The following is a 17,966-nucleotide window of genomic DNA, read 5'->3' as shown; positions in this document are numbered from 1 at the left end:
TGGTCAAGCTCATTTCATAGATCTTTAATTCATGAATGCTGTTATGTGAATACACAGAAGACATTCTTATCCTCATTGGATCTGCTTAAATACCTTAAAAATAGATTACTTTTGGATAAAATGAAAATGTATTAGGGTAACCTCTTATAAAGTGAACACTAAAGAACATCCAAATTGGATGATATTGAAGATTTTTACCAATGTTATTGTTTAAGATTCAATGAAATATCCTGACAAGTATGAAATCATGACCTTTAAAATAAATCTGCTAATTTATTCTTAAACTTCCATTAGCCAAGACTGCTAGGTTTCTGTATGATACCTCCAGCAATAATTACTTTGAATGTACTTCATTTAGCATTTTCACTTGTTGTCCTTGTCTTAGTCTAAGACAATTTTATGATGCACAGACTCTGAAATTTACCTCCCTTCTCCCTGTCTATAGATAAGGAGAGACAAATGCAAAAAAAGATATAAGTGAAAAGAACAACATTTTACTAAAAGAAAACAGCAACAACAAAGAAAACAACAAAAATCACTAGATACACAGGTGCTGAGTCAACTCGTTCCTCTGCGAACAAAAAAACCAAGATGGCTGCCACCCAGGCAGCTCATGTGCCCCAGAGGACAAAGACAAGATGGTGGAGAGGCTCTCCTGGCTAAACTTTCCCCTCTGGAAGAAAAAAAACCCAGGAATGCAGGGGGGTATGGTGTGATTCTGGTGGGAGATGGGATGTGCTGGCGTTGTCTGGGGCAGGTCCAGGCCTGCAGTGCCAGTTTTCCTGTTCCCTCTGTGTGACAGCAGGGGGTGTGTCTGGGATGTCACTCCTACTGCTTGCTACCTCTTCCTGCCACCTGGTGGACTCCCTTTCAGCTCAGCCACACTCAGTTGGTGTTTGGGATACAGAGTAGATGAGGTTGACTGATGAGGTGATTGAAAAATGGTTTATTGCAAAATCAGTCTCATGGAAGACCATAAGGTTGTTACATCCAACACCATCACATCAGAAGCTGTATATCAGAAGCCGTTATAATTTTAGTTACAATGTCTTTTACAAATTTCTTATCCAGTCAGCTACTTCCACAAAGCTTGCTAGCATTGTCATAAACCAATTATTAATTGCTACATTTTACACAATATTCTGCAATGCCTCTCTTTTTATCTAACTCTACAGAAACTTATTGCTGTATCTTCTACTTTTTACCAACTCTATAACAAGTTCTATTGGTAGACTTTTAAATTTTCTGCTGTCTTGCTTAACATATTTATTCACTTATATGAGGCATATTTCTACTTGCTTAAAATATATTTCTGCTTAAACCATGAATCTTTATTCTTATTTTGTGTCTGTTTCACTTTTCTATTCTAAACTTTCAAGCCTTCTCCAATGTCTTAGGTCAAACACTCTATCCATCTCTATCTCTGAGCTTGTATGTTTGAGGCCTTGGAAGCTCTCTGTGCTTGCATTTCCCATAGGTTAGCATCAGTGCTACTGCCTCAGATTGCTGCCCCACTGCAGGAGAGAGAAATCGTCCCACTGGGCACCAAAAACTGCAGACTCCTGGCCCAGACATTCCTGGCTGCAGTTTTGGATTTGTCACTTTTGAACCATGAATTTCTGAGTGGTCCCTCTGCCTTTTCTCAGCCCAGTTGTCATGCAGAAATGTCCTGGAGGGCTTGGAGATGTGAAGAGACCCATAGGTCGTACAGTGCCAGGGTGTGCTGATCACTTCACTTTCGTGAGCCAGACCAAAATGGACCCCTTCCTGTTCCAGCATGGCTTCATCTCTGCTGAAACCATGCCTACAGCTGATGTGAATGGTATTTATAATAAACAGCACTGAAAACTCCAACTCTTTACCCAGGATATTATTATTCTATACCATGCATATGCACATGATGTCCAGATGTTCATACCTTTCAACTGTAGCCATATACACATACAAATAACTATAGTGATACAGTTATTATTTAAGTGGTCACTGACTGTTCCCCCAAGATGTTTGTTGAGTTTATTTTATTCCATTAAATAAAACTTGAGCAGTCTGTATTCATTGCTGAGGATATTTTATGATGTATGGTGGCAGTATCATTCAACAACCAATATTACATATATAATTCAACATTAAAGATGGTTCTCACCAAAATCAGGTCCCCTTGAGGTACAATGTTACTCACCCTTCTGTATTAGCCACCAAGTGTAGCCAGGTCCTTGAGCAAAAACAATCTCATGGATGGATTTGCCTTTTCTTGAGATGGGATGGATCCCAGCATGCACCATACACACCACGGGGACTTCATCTTCATCTCCTATATGCAGGGATTCTGATTGGGCAGGGCTAGCTTGGTTAGTGGAGCCGCAAGTGTTAACTAACCAGGTGGTCTTTGGTAAACATAGATCCCAATGTTTGAAGGTTCCACCACCCATTGCATTCAGCATGGTTTCTAAAAATCCATTGCCGTTTTGACTTTCCCAGGGCCTCATGGGTGATAGGGAATGTGATACACCCACTGAATACGACGTTCTCTAGCCTAGGTGTCCATGACGTTCTTTTTAACATGAGTCCCATTGTCTTATTCAATTCTTTCTGGGGTTCTGTGTTGCCACAGGAGAGGTGTGAGGCACAGGGCAGGTCTCCAGCCATCTAGTGCTTGCTTCTACCACTGCGAGCACATAGGGCCAGTCTTGGCAGGTTTGCTGCAGTATGATAATCCATCTGCCAGGCCTCTCCATATTTATATTTAGCCCATTGTATCCTGTACTAATGGGTTTTACTTGCTTGGCCTGCTTGATGCAGTGCATGTTTCATAATCATGGATTACCTGGGATATGGTGCCCATGCTTAAGTCCATCCTTCAGTCGCAAACCCATCAATATGTTGCATCTCTTCCCTCATGAACTGAGGCACCTCATGACCTGGGCCCACCAAAGTAGAAATAACTCTTCCTCATATTGCCAGTTCAGATCTGCCTTTAATTTTGGAAGCCCAGTCCACTTTTTTGTTGTTGCAATGCTTCTCAATAGCCCGACTCATAGGCGTCTAGGAATTCACATGACAAACTTCTGTGGTCAGCTTCTCTACCCTAGCAGCAATGTCTGGCCAGATTTTTGCAGCCTCAAATTTCTTTCTTCAATGCCAATTGGCCTTTTCCCATCATTCCAGCCACCCCTACAGAGTGTTTGCTACCATCTCTCACACTACTTGAGACAAGTAGTGTTGGCCACTTCTCTCAATCGGCAATTTCCAAAGCCAGATGGGTTTTCAGCTCTGCATCCTGGCTTGATCCACCTTGTCCTTTGGTAGCTTCTGCAACTTGCTGCTTAGGCTCCAATATGGCAGCTTTCCATTTTTGACTTGTCCCTACGATATGGCAGGAGCTCTCAGTGAAGAGAGTGTGTCGCCTCTCACTTTCTGGTGGCTGGTTATATGGTGAGGCCTTCTCAGCATGTGCCACCTAATCCTCTTCCTCTTCAGACGATAGTCCAAAACACTCACCTTCCGATCAGTTTCTGATACTTTCCAAATCCCAGAATGATTAGGATTCCCCATCTGAACTTGCTGTGTGATCAGAGTGATCTGCTTACTCCAAGTAGCATTGTTGGCATGACATGTTGAAGGGACATTCCTCTTGAACATTCTCCCTAGAACTCCCCATGGTCATCTTACTGAGCAACTAGATTTGGTCTTATTTGGCCCTTCCTTTGGACAGGGGTGACTACTATTGGCTTAGGCTGCCCATCTTGTTTAACTACAGCCTGAGTGACTGTGGTGTCTACCAATTTGCTCTCCATTTCTTCTGGTTGTAGCTGCTGCTGTATAGTAACAAGAAGCAGGCAGGTAAGCATTAACTAGGGCTCAGCACAGAGCAGTAAGTTGTACTTTCTGGAACTGACACAGCAATTTTATTTCAAATATTCTGGTACCTTATCAGAGTTTTGTATTTGTTCAGAGGGAGACTTCCAAATAAACTTCCTGACAGGTGGTACAAGACAGAGCAGGCTTTCATGCTGAGGGTAGTAGATATACCATGGAGAAGTTCCAGAGGTAGGCAAAAACCTGGTGGCTCTCTGGCATCAACCCCTTCTATACAGCAGACAAACAGCTGGGCTGGAGCCTCTTGGTGTGCTTTTTCTCCCTGGCTTAGCTCCCCAAGGCTTGGGGTTGGAATGGGGCAGCCCTGCTCCAGCCAGTCCTACTCCTGCAGTCTTGGACCAGCAGCTGTTCAGTTCGCCTCAAGGCAGATGAAAGTTTGCTGCTGCAGTTTCTCCAAGCCAGAAGAGGGAAAAGCTTTTTTGCCTGGGCCAACAAACTCAAACTGCAAAGTGCCATGGAACGCCTAGGCAGTGAGGCTTCAAAAATGCCCACCAAAAGCCCAAAGCTCTCCTCCCCACCCCCATGGTCCCCAGCACCATGATCAGACCAAGAAATGTAGTAACCAGGGAGTTCTGTACACAGTATAGAAATTATTTGGTCAAATCTGTTATTTTTTCACTTCCTCTCTTGACCCCCTTTTAGCTTGGCACCAAATATGTATTAGTTTAAGGCAATATTACAGGGCAGAGACTCTGCAATAACTTCTCTTCCCTTAGTTTTCAACCTATCTCCTCTACCAATGAGGAGAGACAGATGCGAAGAGGTATGTGAAAAAGAAAAAACAGTTTGCTAAAAGAAAACAGCAATAACCAAGAAATATAGAGGCAAACACTTAAACTCTCACCCACAAATGCAGAGGAGGTCCCCCGAATTATCCCAGGGAACACAGACAAAATGGTATCAATTCCACTCTCTGGGCCATGCAGCCAAGACAAGGCACAAAGGCAACAACACACCAAATGAGCATCCATGGTTCCAAAATTGCCTTCTTCCCCAGGTAACAATGGGAGTGGCAAAAAAACAAAACCCAGAAAACATATTTTTATCCTAAAGGAGTCAGTGCTGCTGAAATGCCAGTAGAAATGTCTCAGCAGATGTAGGGCCAACCCCCTCAGCAGCTGGAAACTTGTGGAGAGGCTCCAACCCTCAGCGACAGGCAGCTCTCCTGCGCAGCAGCGGCAGAAAGTCCAGAGAAACATCTCCCTCCAAAAGTGGTGGTTGCTGTAGCAACTGTGGCAAGGGTCGCTGTCTGTCTTTTTTATTCATCAGTTCCTAGAAGGAACTAGCAGCCTGTCAGAGCGCCCCATTTTCTGACGTTCTCAAGAGTCTGGAAAGGACAAAACAGAGAGCTTCACATATGGGTTCCTATCAGCCCTCCCCTCTCTGTGAACCAGGGTAAAACACAGAGGTTCTGCCTCCAACTCTGGGAATTCAAGAGATAGCAAACTACCTTGCATGGATTGATGTAGAGAAGATATGGTGTACATTATTTTGGGTCACCCCTAATGCTACACACTACCTCCTATCTCTGTAATTATGACAGTCTGTTGTATTGCACTAAGTAGTTTATTTAGTTATTATTTTGGACTGGGTGATTGGAATTTTGCACTGAGTAGTTTTTATATTGCACTAAGTGGTTTGCTTGTATCACATGGTTTGTTCTGCACACCCCTCCTCCTCCAAGGTGGTGTGGTGGTGGTACCCCGGGTTACTTCCTCCCCTCACCACTCCCATTAGTTGTATCCCATTGGCTGTGACCCCTATCCTCTGCCCCCTGCCCCCTGAGTTTAAAATCCCCATCCACAAGACCATCGACCTCTTTTTTCCTCTAGGACGCCCCTTTACTCCCTGGAGGTGTTCCACAATAAAGCTGTCAGACGTTCATCCCGAGAAGAGCACCTCATGTCATTTACCTTTGTTCTTGTCAGCGAAGCTGGGGTCCAGAGCTGGCCTGGGGACCCCATGAAGGCTTATTGTAATGGCAACAGTCCTTCTAAGCAAACAGCTCCTCTAGTTAAAAATATGCAACAAATCAAATGAATTAAAATTAATTCATTCAGCTCATGTAGTAGTGTTTCTGAATAACGCTGAGGAACATAAATTCAAATTAAGGCATGTACAACTTCTTCCTAGGTTTGAAGAGAAGGTATACATTACCAAAAGGAAAAGGGGAAACCAGTCATGCTGTTAAACACCATTCACTGGGGATGCTTGCAAAAGTGACTGCACTGAAGGTTCATACAGCCAGATTTTATATCATAAACCAGAGAATGAAGCAGATAGACAGAGCAGTTAATTGTACCTAATGCTAATATACACATAAGGTTAAGTATGATAGCAGTCACATATGAGTGGAGTAATAGGAAGCTAATTATTGCAAAACCTTGATCATAGGTATTCAGTGCTTATAATTTTATTCATAGTATGCTTTGCTTGTTCTGATACTCCTTCAGGCAGTAATATGGGTTGTTAGATTCAGTTTTTAAGGTAAAGGTGTGAAGTATATATGCTAATTTATATATGTTCATTTAACATAAATATTTTTTCCTAATTGTATTTTAACAATGAGATTTTACTACAAAGCACTTTCTCTTTCTGGTTTTAGTAAGCTTTAAAATAGACACAAAGTATACACCATGCTCTATTGCCAATAATGGCTGTTCTCTTCTTCCAAATATAAGGAATTAAATATAGCCATTCCACCATTCTGTATTATATTTGATTTATTCACCAGTCTAAACTTGTATATGGCTTCTGATTTTTACAGTATGAATGAAGACCTAAGAAGAGTGGGGACAGGACTAAAGTATTACTCCTGACAGTTTCCTAAAAGCAGTCCTTGTTCAGCTAATTTTTGACATCTCCTACTTTTCTGCATCATTCTATAGATCATTTATAACCTATTAGTTTTAATACTTGAAAATGTGATTACTAGATTTAGTATTGGTGTTTTACCTTTTGTCTTCAGGTGGTCTGAACTGGGAGTCTACGCTTTATTATCTACTTAGAACAGAATGAGATTAATATTAAAGGGATATCAAATTCTTAAATATCCACAGAACTTGTAAAAAGAAGTGACCATTGTGTAGGCATAATTGGAGTGATACAAAGTTTACCTGACTACATATCAGCACTCTTGCTGCATTTATTATCCTGATTTTCTTTAACAGAATACTGCATGACTTTAGCATGACTACTACTGCTAAAAAGAAATCATCTTCACAGTCCTTCACTTTTGCAGTTTTAGTGGCATTAGCTCTTAATCCTAAACTAGAAATGAGTATTCACGTGGGGAAAGAAGAATCTGATGTCATCTATTTTTGGTTAGATCGTAATACTTGATGGTTAAAGAAGCAAAAGAGCCAGTCAGTTTTGTAGTACTTTGTAAAATAGTACTGTCTAAGCCAGAGAATTATGACAACTCGCATTAAATATTTGGGTTGGACTTCATGTGGTGATATTTCACTGTAAGCTCAGAGAGTATTGAGAGCATCTGCTTAACTTCCAGAATGTGTGTTAGCTCTTCCACTTTTTCTCTGCGAGTTTTACAAGGTTCTCACCTCTACTAATATGTGTGTGACACATAAAATGGAAAAAAAATGTACTGTTGCAGTAAATATAAGTACGATTTTGTAGTAGCTTTGACAATTTGTGTCAATTGTCTCATGCCCATGCCAAGTTCTGTGTGGCAAGGTTTTTGGGGGTTGTATTTTGCGTGATTCAGTAATCTCAGCTGGTGTAAACCACAGCTGGGGAGGGCAATGAATTGATAAAAACAAGATCTGTATTTTTTTACTTGTTCTAAAGACTAGTTTAAAACAGACTAGTTTAAAACACATTAAGACTTCTAATGACTAGTTTAAAGACTAGTTTAAAACACATTAAGAATTAATAAAATGGTTTTTCTTTCAGGTGGGAGATGAAAGAAGATGCAGATCTTGATGATGAGGAAGACATTATGGTGGAACACTTAAAAAATGTTTATTTGACACAAAGGACTCCTATCTCAGAGGATAAAGAAGAACAATTACCTTGACAGATTTTGGGTAGCACCTTTCTTCTGGATTCAACAAGATTAACTTAATGTTATAACTCATAGTACTAGAAAGCTCAGAAATATGTATCTTGAGTAGGAGGTCTAAACTAAGGAGTGTTCCCTTGTTATTGTCTGGTCACCCTATCCAGGAAGCGATTGTTCACACATGCATAAGGGGACGAACAGTACAGGAAAATGTCAGTGTCACAAAACAAGGAGGTTGTATCTCAGTACTGCAGAGGCATAAACCTGAATGACAAACTAAGAATTGTTTCAAAAATATAAGACTCATTCTAAAAATAATGCAATTTTAGACCCAGGCTAAGCAAATGTTTCTGATTTCCATCCACCACTTTGGAGTCGAAGTCAGCCTGCCCCCAGTTCATGTCACTCAAGGACCTTTTCCCTCCTTTGGTGCTTGTTTATTAAATCACCCAAAATACATGAAAAGGAAAAGGTATAGACCATATAGCTACAGTCCTTTTTGAGTTGGTCCAGGATGAGTATGCTTGGCCATTATTCCAAATCAAAAATGCATCAGCATTACTGCCTTCACAAGTCCTTACTTAACATCCAGTGTATTTTATGGCTTAAAAAACACAGAGAAATTTTAGAAGTTTTGAGAAGCATCTTTTTATTTAAAGGAATTATTTGCAGACAATGCTCACAGGATTATCTTAAAAGCGAATTGAGAAAATAATAAATAATTTAATTTTTTTGAAAAATATAGTAAAATTTCTTATTCAAAGTAATCCTGGTTTGATATTCAAAATTTTCTGAATATTATATATTTTTCTGAATACTAAATATTTTTCTTACACACTGGTTAAAACTATCAACATTTTTTGTACAGAAGGTCTGCTTAGTATCTCTTTAGCTCTAGAAAAATAATGCATAATTTTTCTGTAAGTTTCTTTCTTTAGAAGTCCAATGGAACTACTTTTTCTGCCTGATAAAGGGCTCTGGCAGGATCTTGCTAAGGGTGCAATCTGAGCAGAGTTATTTGTGTTCCCAGCACATCTTCACACAGATGCTATTATGGACATAGACTGCTTCAGTAGGATGAAGGCATGCTTTTTTCCCCTAAAGGCTTCAGCAGCATCATGGGTAACCATATTACTAATGCTGATTTAGGGTCTTATCTGAAATACAGGTTTTCCTCCTCTTAATTGCTCTCTTTTCATATAGAGCATCAGACCATTTAGAATTAAAATGTGGACAATTGCATCTTACAAATCTCCAAAGATCTTGTTACAACACTGCAACACAAAAGGGCTGTGAGGCACTGTAGCTTAGAAAATGCTGAAAGCATGATTTAAAAAATAAAGTAGACATTTTCCTCTGTTGCCAGTGTAGTAATTTCAGATCATACAGGAAGTGATGAAGTGTGAAAACCATTTATCTTTGCTTTGTATTTCACCTTTGAAGATTAGTGGTGGACTTCAGGTTTAAAACATGTCTACAGGGATCTTCCATGACAGCAGGTTTGGTATTTTGACAAATGAGGCACACATATTCCAAGCCCTACAAAAAATGTGTTAGTGTACATGGAAACTGGAGTTCAGAATATTCTCTCCTATTTTATCAAAATCTATTGTACATAATTAACTTTTTGTATAATCACATAAAGTGCCTACATGGTGAAACTGATTGAAATACTTCTTGTGAAAATGCTCCCCTTCTGGGAAATACCTACTCTGAAGAGCATAAATTTTGCAAGTGAATAAGCTAATTGAGAATAAAACCCATCACTTACACTTAAGTGGGAATATCCATACAGTCACTTACTTCCCTGGTCCTGGTGGCCACACTATTTCGGATGAAGGCCAGGATACCATTGGCCTTCTCAGTTATTTGGGTAGACTCTGGCTCATGTTCAGCTGATTGTTGACCAGCAACTTTTCTGCTGTGCCACTTTCCAGTTTGTGTGCTGTGCCCCACACCTGTGGCATTGACTTGGGTTGTTGCTCCTCATTCCACTGGCCTCAGCCCACTGATCCAGCTTATCCAGATCCGTTGTAAAGCCTTCCAACTCTCTAACAGGTAAACACTCCTGCTTAATTTGGTGTCATCCGTAAATTGACTGAGGACACCCTCTAGTCCATGATTGAAATAATTGATAAAGATATCAAGCAGTATTGTCTCCAATACTGAGCCTTGGGGAATCCCAGTTAAGACTGGCCAATGACTAACATGTGTAAGAACATAACAGCATAAAAGCTGAACCTTTACACAGTATTTTATTTGGATGTTTTTCCTATCCAAACCTATATGTGCATCTTTTATGGTATCTGAGTGCAAGCAAATGTGTATTTTAAATTGTACTTCTCCCACAATCCTTACCAAGAAATATCAGGGCTTAGTCTTGCTGGCAATGTAACTATTCCAAATAACCTTTAGGGTATAAAAGAGACATAATCTTGGCAATATTATTTAATGCTGAATATTTCTACAATATTCATATGTATTCAATAAAATTACAGTAATAATAAGAGTTGTACAACTAAGATTGCTAAGTAACATGCCATTAATTTATCAAGACTGCTTGCTTTTAATTGAAAATTGAAAGAGCTGACCTTTTTTCCATTGTGTAGATGTATTCTAAAGATGCTTGTGTGTAAAATTAGAAATACGTTTATAACTGTGAGACTGCTGCTTTCTTTGGCTTTTCTTCATTAAACAATAGTTCTATATTCTTTAAAAAGTTCTGCTGATTCTAATACTCATTTAATATTAAATAAATTTTTAAGAATGATGAAATGTCCTGGCTCTTTGACAGTACTTATTGATCCAGGAATGTCTCACATGTATGTTTAGCCTAAATAAATTAAAGTAACAGAAGTCAGATTTGTTTGCTACAGTGTGTGCCCAGAGTTTCATGACCACTGCAATCTGATCATGTTAATTCCTCATGAAAAGCTGGTCAAAAATAAGAACTAAAGTCTGTTGTGTACAACAGACTTTCTGAGTGGGCTAGAGCTGGCCTCACTGTCTCAACTGAATCAGCTCAAAAGGAAGTTATTGTATTTATAGAAATTAGTTGGATCAGATGGCACAAACTAGGTTAACTATACATTATAATTAATGTTCACACCGAATTATTATTTAACAATTTAATATACTTAGCTTCTTTTACAAAACCTACTTCAATGGGAGACTTCATGGCATGGAATATCTCGGATTAGGTTTATTTAATGTCCCCTTCAAAATGCTCCAAATCTTAACATCTTTCATATTTTGAAAAGTAATTAATAAAATTAGAAGCAGGGCAAAATTGAAATTGCATTAATAATAATGAAGAGAGGAGAAAAGAGAGGAGAAAGAGAGATATTTTGGGAACAGCTTAATATTTAGACATAGCCCTCCTTTCTAGTGACTGCTGTCTTGACATACACCCATAGGCCATGCTTTGTTCTAGGAGATGGAATTTGATGTGTATCTATGCTATTTGCTCAGGAAAAATGTGCAATGGCAAATGGATGCTCTCTAATTCACCTCTACATCATCATAGCAGTGCATGGTAGACATGAGGCTGGCTTCTTCCAATTAGCTTCTGCTGGTAGAAATACTCCATTTCCCTCTCAGCTGGAAGGTCTTCACAAAGTATTAGTGAGTCTTATGTACAGTCAAACACCAATTATATGCCGATACAATATTATTTTATGGAGCTCCCTAAAAATATGTGCGATCATTTCTAGTGACCTCAGGTCACTCCCAAGGCAATGGTTGAAAGACAGAGGAATTAGATCCATTGCCAAATTAGACACGAAACAAGAGATTAACTTGATGTCAAGAGGGAGATTTCTAAGTGACTAAATAGATCTTGAGGAAGTTCTTGTTGGAGGAAAGCCATTTTTCTGTAGCAATTTTCCATATTGTAAAAAGTGTTATGAACAGAAGCAGAATCTCTAAAGCTATTCTACGTGTAATGAGTAAAGGTGAGCTTGCCTTATCCTCTACCTTTGCACTCCAGCATTTGAAATGCAGACTAAATTAACTGACGTTGCCACAAAGGCAATACAAGAAAAGCATGCAAGGTCTTGAGCAGGTGGGGCTAAAGGCCTTGCAATATCCATCAGTAAATCACTTGAAAACAGACTGTTACTAATTATTGCAGCCAGTGAAATGATACAGTGCTGACAGAAAAACACTATAAAATCTAAGGACTCATGCAAAGAAGTAAAAATAAATCCAAATGCCGTTTTTTTCCCTGAAGGAAGTGATTCTCTAACAAGTATCTCAGGAAGACCTGGCAATTACCAAATACTAATGAGTAAAGTGCTCCTCTGAATTAAGGCTGTATCTCTAAATTTAATAGACAACTATTCCTAAGCTGACAAGAAGTCACTGAAATCATAGCTGGTGAAATAATGGCTGGTACAAATTTCACTACTGGATGAAAACCTTAATATCTATGACAACTTCAGCTGTTAGTAGGTTGCAAGTGTCTCTTAGAAGATACAATGTAATATCTCCTACTGAAGAAAGTGTCTGCTCATTATACATTTTCTGCCCATGAGGTAAAACTGAAATTTTTGAAAAACCTCCTCTTCTAAGGAACTCTTATTTGGAATAAAATACATTTTGCAAGTGAAATAATCTAATCCAGATTAAACCCCCTCACTTACTCTTACATATGAAGTTTCAAATGGGCTGTTGTCCTTTAAATTCACACACTTTGTAATCTTTAAGCAGTCACACTGAAAAAAAACCCCAAAAACCAACCAAAACACAAACAAACAAACAAAAAGAAAAAAAAACAAAAACCAAAGACCCAAAAAAAGGACACAGCAAAACAAGACCTTTGTGTCTCATTCACTATGCTTTCTCCCTGATGCATTAATTCAGCAGTAACCCACTGGGTAACGGTAGGACAGTTCTGTCTTTCCCTTTCAAAGCATCAAGTCTAACCATTAACCCAGCACTGCCAAGCCACATATGCACATCTTTTCAGTCCCTCCAGGGCTAGTGCCTCCACCATTATTATAGAGTTTCTGCAGTAAATTGATCCAAGCTCCAACTGACAATAGCCTCAGTGTCTGCACTGTCCTGAGTTATATCCATACTCTAGCTGGAAAAAAAGCAAAAAAAACCACATAATCATGATCGTATTCAACAGGTTTGATTTTTTACAGTTACTATGTCAAACATACCATATACCAATACCATGCCTGCCATGCTAAATACAGGTTTCAAACTTCATTGATGATGGAGGTTTGCTGCAACAGTACATAACTTCTTCCTTTTAGGGCAACCTTTTAGAAAAATGTTTTCAGCTCTCCCAGTAAATACAAGCATTAGAAAACACCTGATGAATGATTAGCAATGCACCTAGGAATGTTCTTTACAATACCTGTTAATGACATGGTTATGTATATTCTGTCCCTAGATTAATTCACTAGAGAATGGAATATAATTATACAAGCAGCTTTGATAAATTTGTGATTGCCTAATAGCCAACAATTTTATCATTTTGTCCCATACTCTGTGTTTTTGAGGTTAAAAGTCAGTATCTTTTGAATATTTGGTTTCCGTAAAGAAATAGGGTCACATAGGTGTTCATGGATCAGCTTGACTGGTTTTTTTTCCACCTCAGTACTGCCTTACTGGCATCCTTGACAAATTTACTGGTTGATTAATATTGCTGTAATTTACAATGTGAGTACTGCTACCACTCAGTTATACATGGACAAATATTTAATCTTCTCCATTGTAATACAGACCTAAAGCTGTCCTACACAGATAATAATTTCAGGTTTAGGATTTGAACACTTCTGCTCCTAATGTTCCACATGAATCTATGTTCTTGCATTGTTCTAAGCTACCTTTGTTATCTGGGATAGTGGCAGCTGTGCTGCTAGTGAGTTGTATTTTTTACTTAAACTAATGCAATTTGCCTCGGGTTTTATTTTCTTTAATTTCTCTGAACTTTAAATTCGTCCTTGGAAATCCATAGCACATCTGTTTTCACAATCTGCAAATATCAAAATACTAATCAGTAAAGCCTATGCCTTCTCAAACTTGATATAGGGTCTTAGAGAACCAAGAATTCAATAAATGTAAAACTGAGACCAATGACCTGCAAGGTTATCATTCAAGAAATGAGTAGTCATTTTCACTTGGATTTTCACCTGTCTGTAAAATTCAGAAATTTAATCTTTAAAGAGTTGTTTGGTAATGTACAGGACACTTCTTATATATATAAATACATACATACACCATATAATTAACATGTCTTAAATGGATTTTATTATGTAGATTAAGATTATGCTTTTCCTCTAGATAATGGACAAACATTGGGAAAATAAGAGGTTGAAATGGCAGGTGGCTTTGGGAATGAAATTCTGTTGGCAGGAATCCTACCTGCAGGTATAAATTAACTTCAGGAAATTAATGGCCAAACAAGTGCTCTGAAGATGTTTTTTTTTAAGTGGCAAATGGATTAGGTCTCTTCAAACAACAATAAATTTCAGTTAAGGCTCCCAAATTTCACACACGCCTTCCACTTTATGAATGAAGAAACTGAGAGAGGTTGTTGCATTAATGCAATGCAAATGTGTAATGTTAGTCATCTGGCCTCCTTTAACCAGAACATGGCAGTCTGGTCTTTATTTCATAGAGCTGTATGAAGTCTGTGTAATTATTGGCTGTACCACCATCAGACTTTGGTATCAGCACACAGATAACTCCACTGTAAGTTGCACCTCCATCAAAAGGTGCCCTTTAAGTACATAACAGAAAAGGCACATGTATTTGCTTTTCCATTTTCTGTGTACATAAATGTTTAGATGGCAGTTGTACAATTTTTTTTAAAAAGCTATATAATACCCTGAAGCAATCATCTGCTCAAAAAGGTAATTTATTCAAAAATAATTTGTGGAGTTGAGGGATTGATAGTTTAGAATGGAAAAATTATAGGTATGCTGAGTACATTCTTGCAAAAATAAATCATGTAATGTTTTATTGAGATCAAATATTTCAAAATTCAAAGTACAATTAAATTGTTTGCACATATAAGAGCAGTGAAATAACTTTGCAAGGTTTGCCTCATAAACCCATATATCTACAGAGTAAACAGTAGAATACAGACCATAAACTTCTGTCATGAGTGTTGCTTTCAATTTTTGTTTCTTTCCACCAAAACTTTTCATATCAGTTTGGCATTTTTTTAACAACTATATACAGGACCAAAGAATTATGAGTAGCAACTTGAAATATATATCATATATATTTAATCTTTACAACAAATGCAAAAGCAGTAAGTGAAAAACAGAGACATAAAAGACTGTATAAACTCTTGAGAACATATAATGAAGTATAAGAGTGAATGTCACAACAGATTTATGTACGTTCAACTTTCAGCAAGAACTGCTGAAGATGTATTTAAGAATATTTATATATCATTCTTTTGGCACAGTAGCAGGAACCAAAATAAATTATCCAGGAATAGGATGTAAGAAACAGATTCAGAGTGTAAACAAGTTAAATAAGAATTTTGAATTAAGAAATCTTTAAAGCCAAAAAAGTGGTTTTCCAGCCCTGCAGAGCACTCAACAACAGTGTTGTTTTTTAATGAGTTTTTTAGTATTTCACTTTTTTTCCTAAAGTTTCTAGTTCAACTATTGTGAAAAGTATTTTGGAAAAGGTAAAACATTATCTTTGTCAGGAAAACTAACAGATTTTTGTTTTTCATGAAATGCATTCTCTATGTGCACTATAAATTGTACACAAAAAGCCAATTCCATCGATGTCAAGCTGAAAGAGCAAATGAAAAGGAACTGCAAAGGCAATTCTAAAGAGAATTAGAGAATTAGTTTTTCTCACATTCTCTTTTTTTGAGCTTTGATTCAGAAGGCGCTTTTACAAGACTATGCTTTTTTTTTCCTTTTTTTCTTTTTTTTTTTTAATCTCTGAAAGTAGGAACTGTCATTAACCAAAACAAACAAATTTAAGATTAAAAAAATAGATATGTTTTTCAGATTGGGGTTTGACAAGAGCTGGGGTTAAGTTGCTCCATAGGGAGACCTATATTGTGCAAAAACATTACTCAGCACTAAATAGTATCTTGTGATATTCATAAAGCAGATGACATGGGATGGTCCGTAGGACAAAGCAAAATGACAATGCAGTTTTCAATATGATTCTTCTCCAGTCTGACACCATTTGAATCCTTTTGTCGAAGAAAATTACTCCTAAACTAGATCACATCCTTCAATTTCAGGATTCAGAGCAAAGCTTAAGTGGAATAAACAGACCACATTTATTGCAAATGTAAATCCAACCTGTGCAAACAGAAAGTGATCAGTACAGTCAGATAGCCCTGTTGTGAACTCTTTGCCAGGGTTAGCATGCCCTTAACAAGCAGTACTATGACTGAGAACTAACAGTGTTAGTAACTCACAGTGCCAGATACTGAAAGCAGAAACGTTGGGACTTCTGCAGAAAGGACTGTGGTGTTCTATGAGCACTGAACGTTACAGGAGGCCCTAACAACTGCTTATGAAAGTTGCTTATGAAAATAGCTATTAAAATCAGACATCCTACTTGCTACAATCATCTATCAGCTGCTTCTAAAATCCTGCCCACCTTTACTGTGTGATCTGGAGTAGATAAAGTTTTAATTGTGAGTGGGTGGTATAAGAAGAAAAAGATATAAAAAAAAGACAAAGAATATTCTGCATTCCAAATTTCTCATCCTATCTCGCTTTCTGTTTCAGCATCTTTATGCTGATTGAAGTTCTTCAAGCAGTTTTTAAAAAGACAAAAAATATAAATAAAATAAATTGAAATAAATAAGATCTAGGACAACAAAGAACACATCATAAACTGCATTGCAGAATGTGAATAAAAAAATAGTGCCTGTTGCAGCTTTTTCCCTTTTATGCTTTGACTCGTTTGAAATAATTCCTAGTTTTCTTGGTATACATTACCAATTCCATGTTTTTCTATTTATCCTGCATATATTTATGACCTTAAGAGCTTCTTCCCTGTTTTCGCTGAGCTACATTAAACTTCAGAAGCTTACATATTGGGGTTTAAAATGGTTTCATTCACAATATTTTCATTCATTTTTTTCTGTTCAGTTTTTTGAGTTGATGAGATGTCTTTTCTCAGGCATCTGAAATAATCCTTGTTACAGCAGTATTTGTTATTCTAAAAACTGTCTTCAGAGCATAATTGCTTGTCTTTGACAAATACCTTATGCCCTTGGTGTGCTTCTCTTTAGATATGATGAAGTCTTAAAATAACCTCTCCCATTCTTTATGTGGTTTGAGTTATAATTTTTTGCTCTAAATTTAAAAAAAACAATCTTCATACTGACAGCACTAAAAACTGCATGCTCTGTCACACAGACTGCACCCCTCAGTTAGAACAGCTTTTCTCATTTCCATGATGCAGATGGACACTGGCAGAGCCACTTGCCCATGTCAGTTGGCAACTTATTGGCTGGCGTGTTTATTTCACATTTCCAGTGCATCCTGGGGACCCTGCCTTCCAGAAGACTATTGCTTTAGCGGTTTTCTTGAAAATCTGTGTCTTGTTTCTGGGTTTGGATTTTTTAGCCCTCTGTGCTGTTTTCAGTGCAGTGTTGCCATTATTTCATATGACTGGCAGTTGACAGTTTTTCTCTTTGAAACACCCTCTCTTTCAAATCCAATTTCCTAATTATTTAATGGGAAAGGAACAAGATCTCTGGCCTTTGTTTTATTACTTATATTTTGGGGGGAAAAAACAAAGACATGGTAACAGAAAGGACTCCTTTAGGGAACAAGTCCAGGCAAACAAATGAGAGATGTCTAGTTCATACTAAAAAATTATGTCCTGACCATGCCCCCTCATGACTTCTTGTGAACCTCCTTGCTGGCAGAGCATGAGAAACTGCAAAGTCCTAGATGTAGGGTAAGCACTACTGAAGAATGACTGAAATACCAGTGTGTCATCCACATTATTCTCATACTACAAGCAAAACAGCACTGTACCAGCTAAGATGAAAATTAACTATCCCAGCCAAAACTAGGCTATCACACTTTCTATTCATATCTGCTTAGTATGG

General features: G+C 37.9%; 1 protein-coding gene across 2 annotated transcripts in view; it reads left to right on the top strand.

Annotated features, from left to right (window-relative positions):
* The window catches only part of KIAA0825 (KIAA0825 ortholog), a 248,950-nt gene extending 238,284 nt beyond the window's left edge, over window positions 1-10,666 (top strand). For both annotated transcript variants that reach the window (XM_054003603.1, XM_054003607.1), the window contains one exon: window positions 7,789-10,666. In XM_054003603.1, coding sequence (XP_053859578.1) covers window positions 7,789-7,912 — 124 coding nt within the window. In that variant the 3' untranslated portion in view covers window positions 7,913-10,666. The remainder of the gene's footprint in view (window positions 1-7,788) is intronic.
* The last annotated feature ends 7,300 nt before the right edge of the window (window positions 10,667-17,966 follow it).

Source organism: Vidua macroura, chromosome Z, assembly GCF_024509145.1.
Source record: "Vidua macroura isolate BioBank_ID:100142 chromosome Z, ASM2450914v1, whole genome shotgun sequence".
Taxonomy (NCBI): domain Eukaryota; kingdom Metazoa; phylum Chordata; class Aves; order Passeriformes; family Viduidae; genus Vidua; species Vidua macroura.
This window is presented reverse-complemented; position numbering and strand designations above follow the sequence as displayed.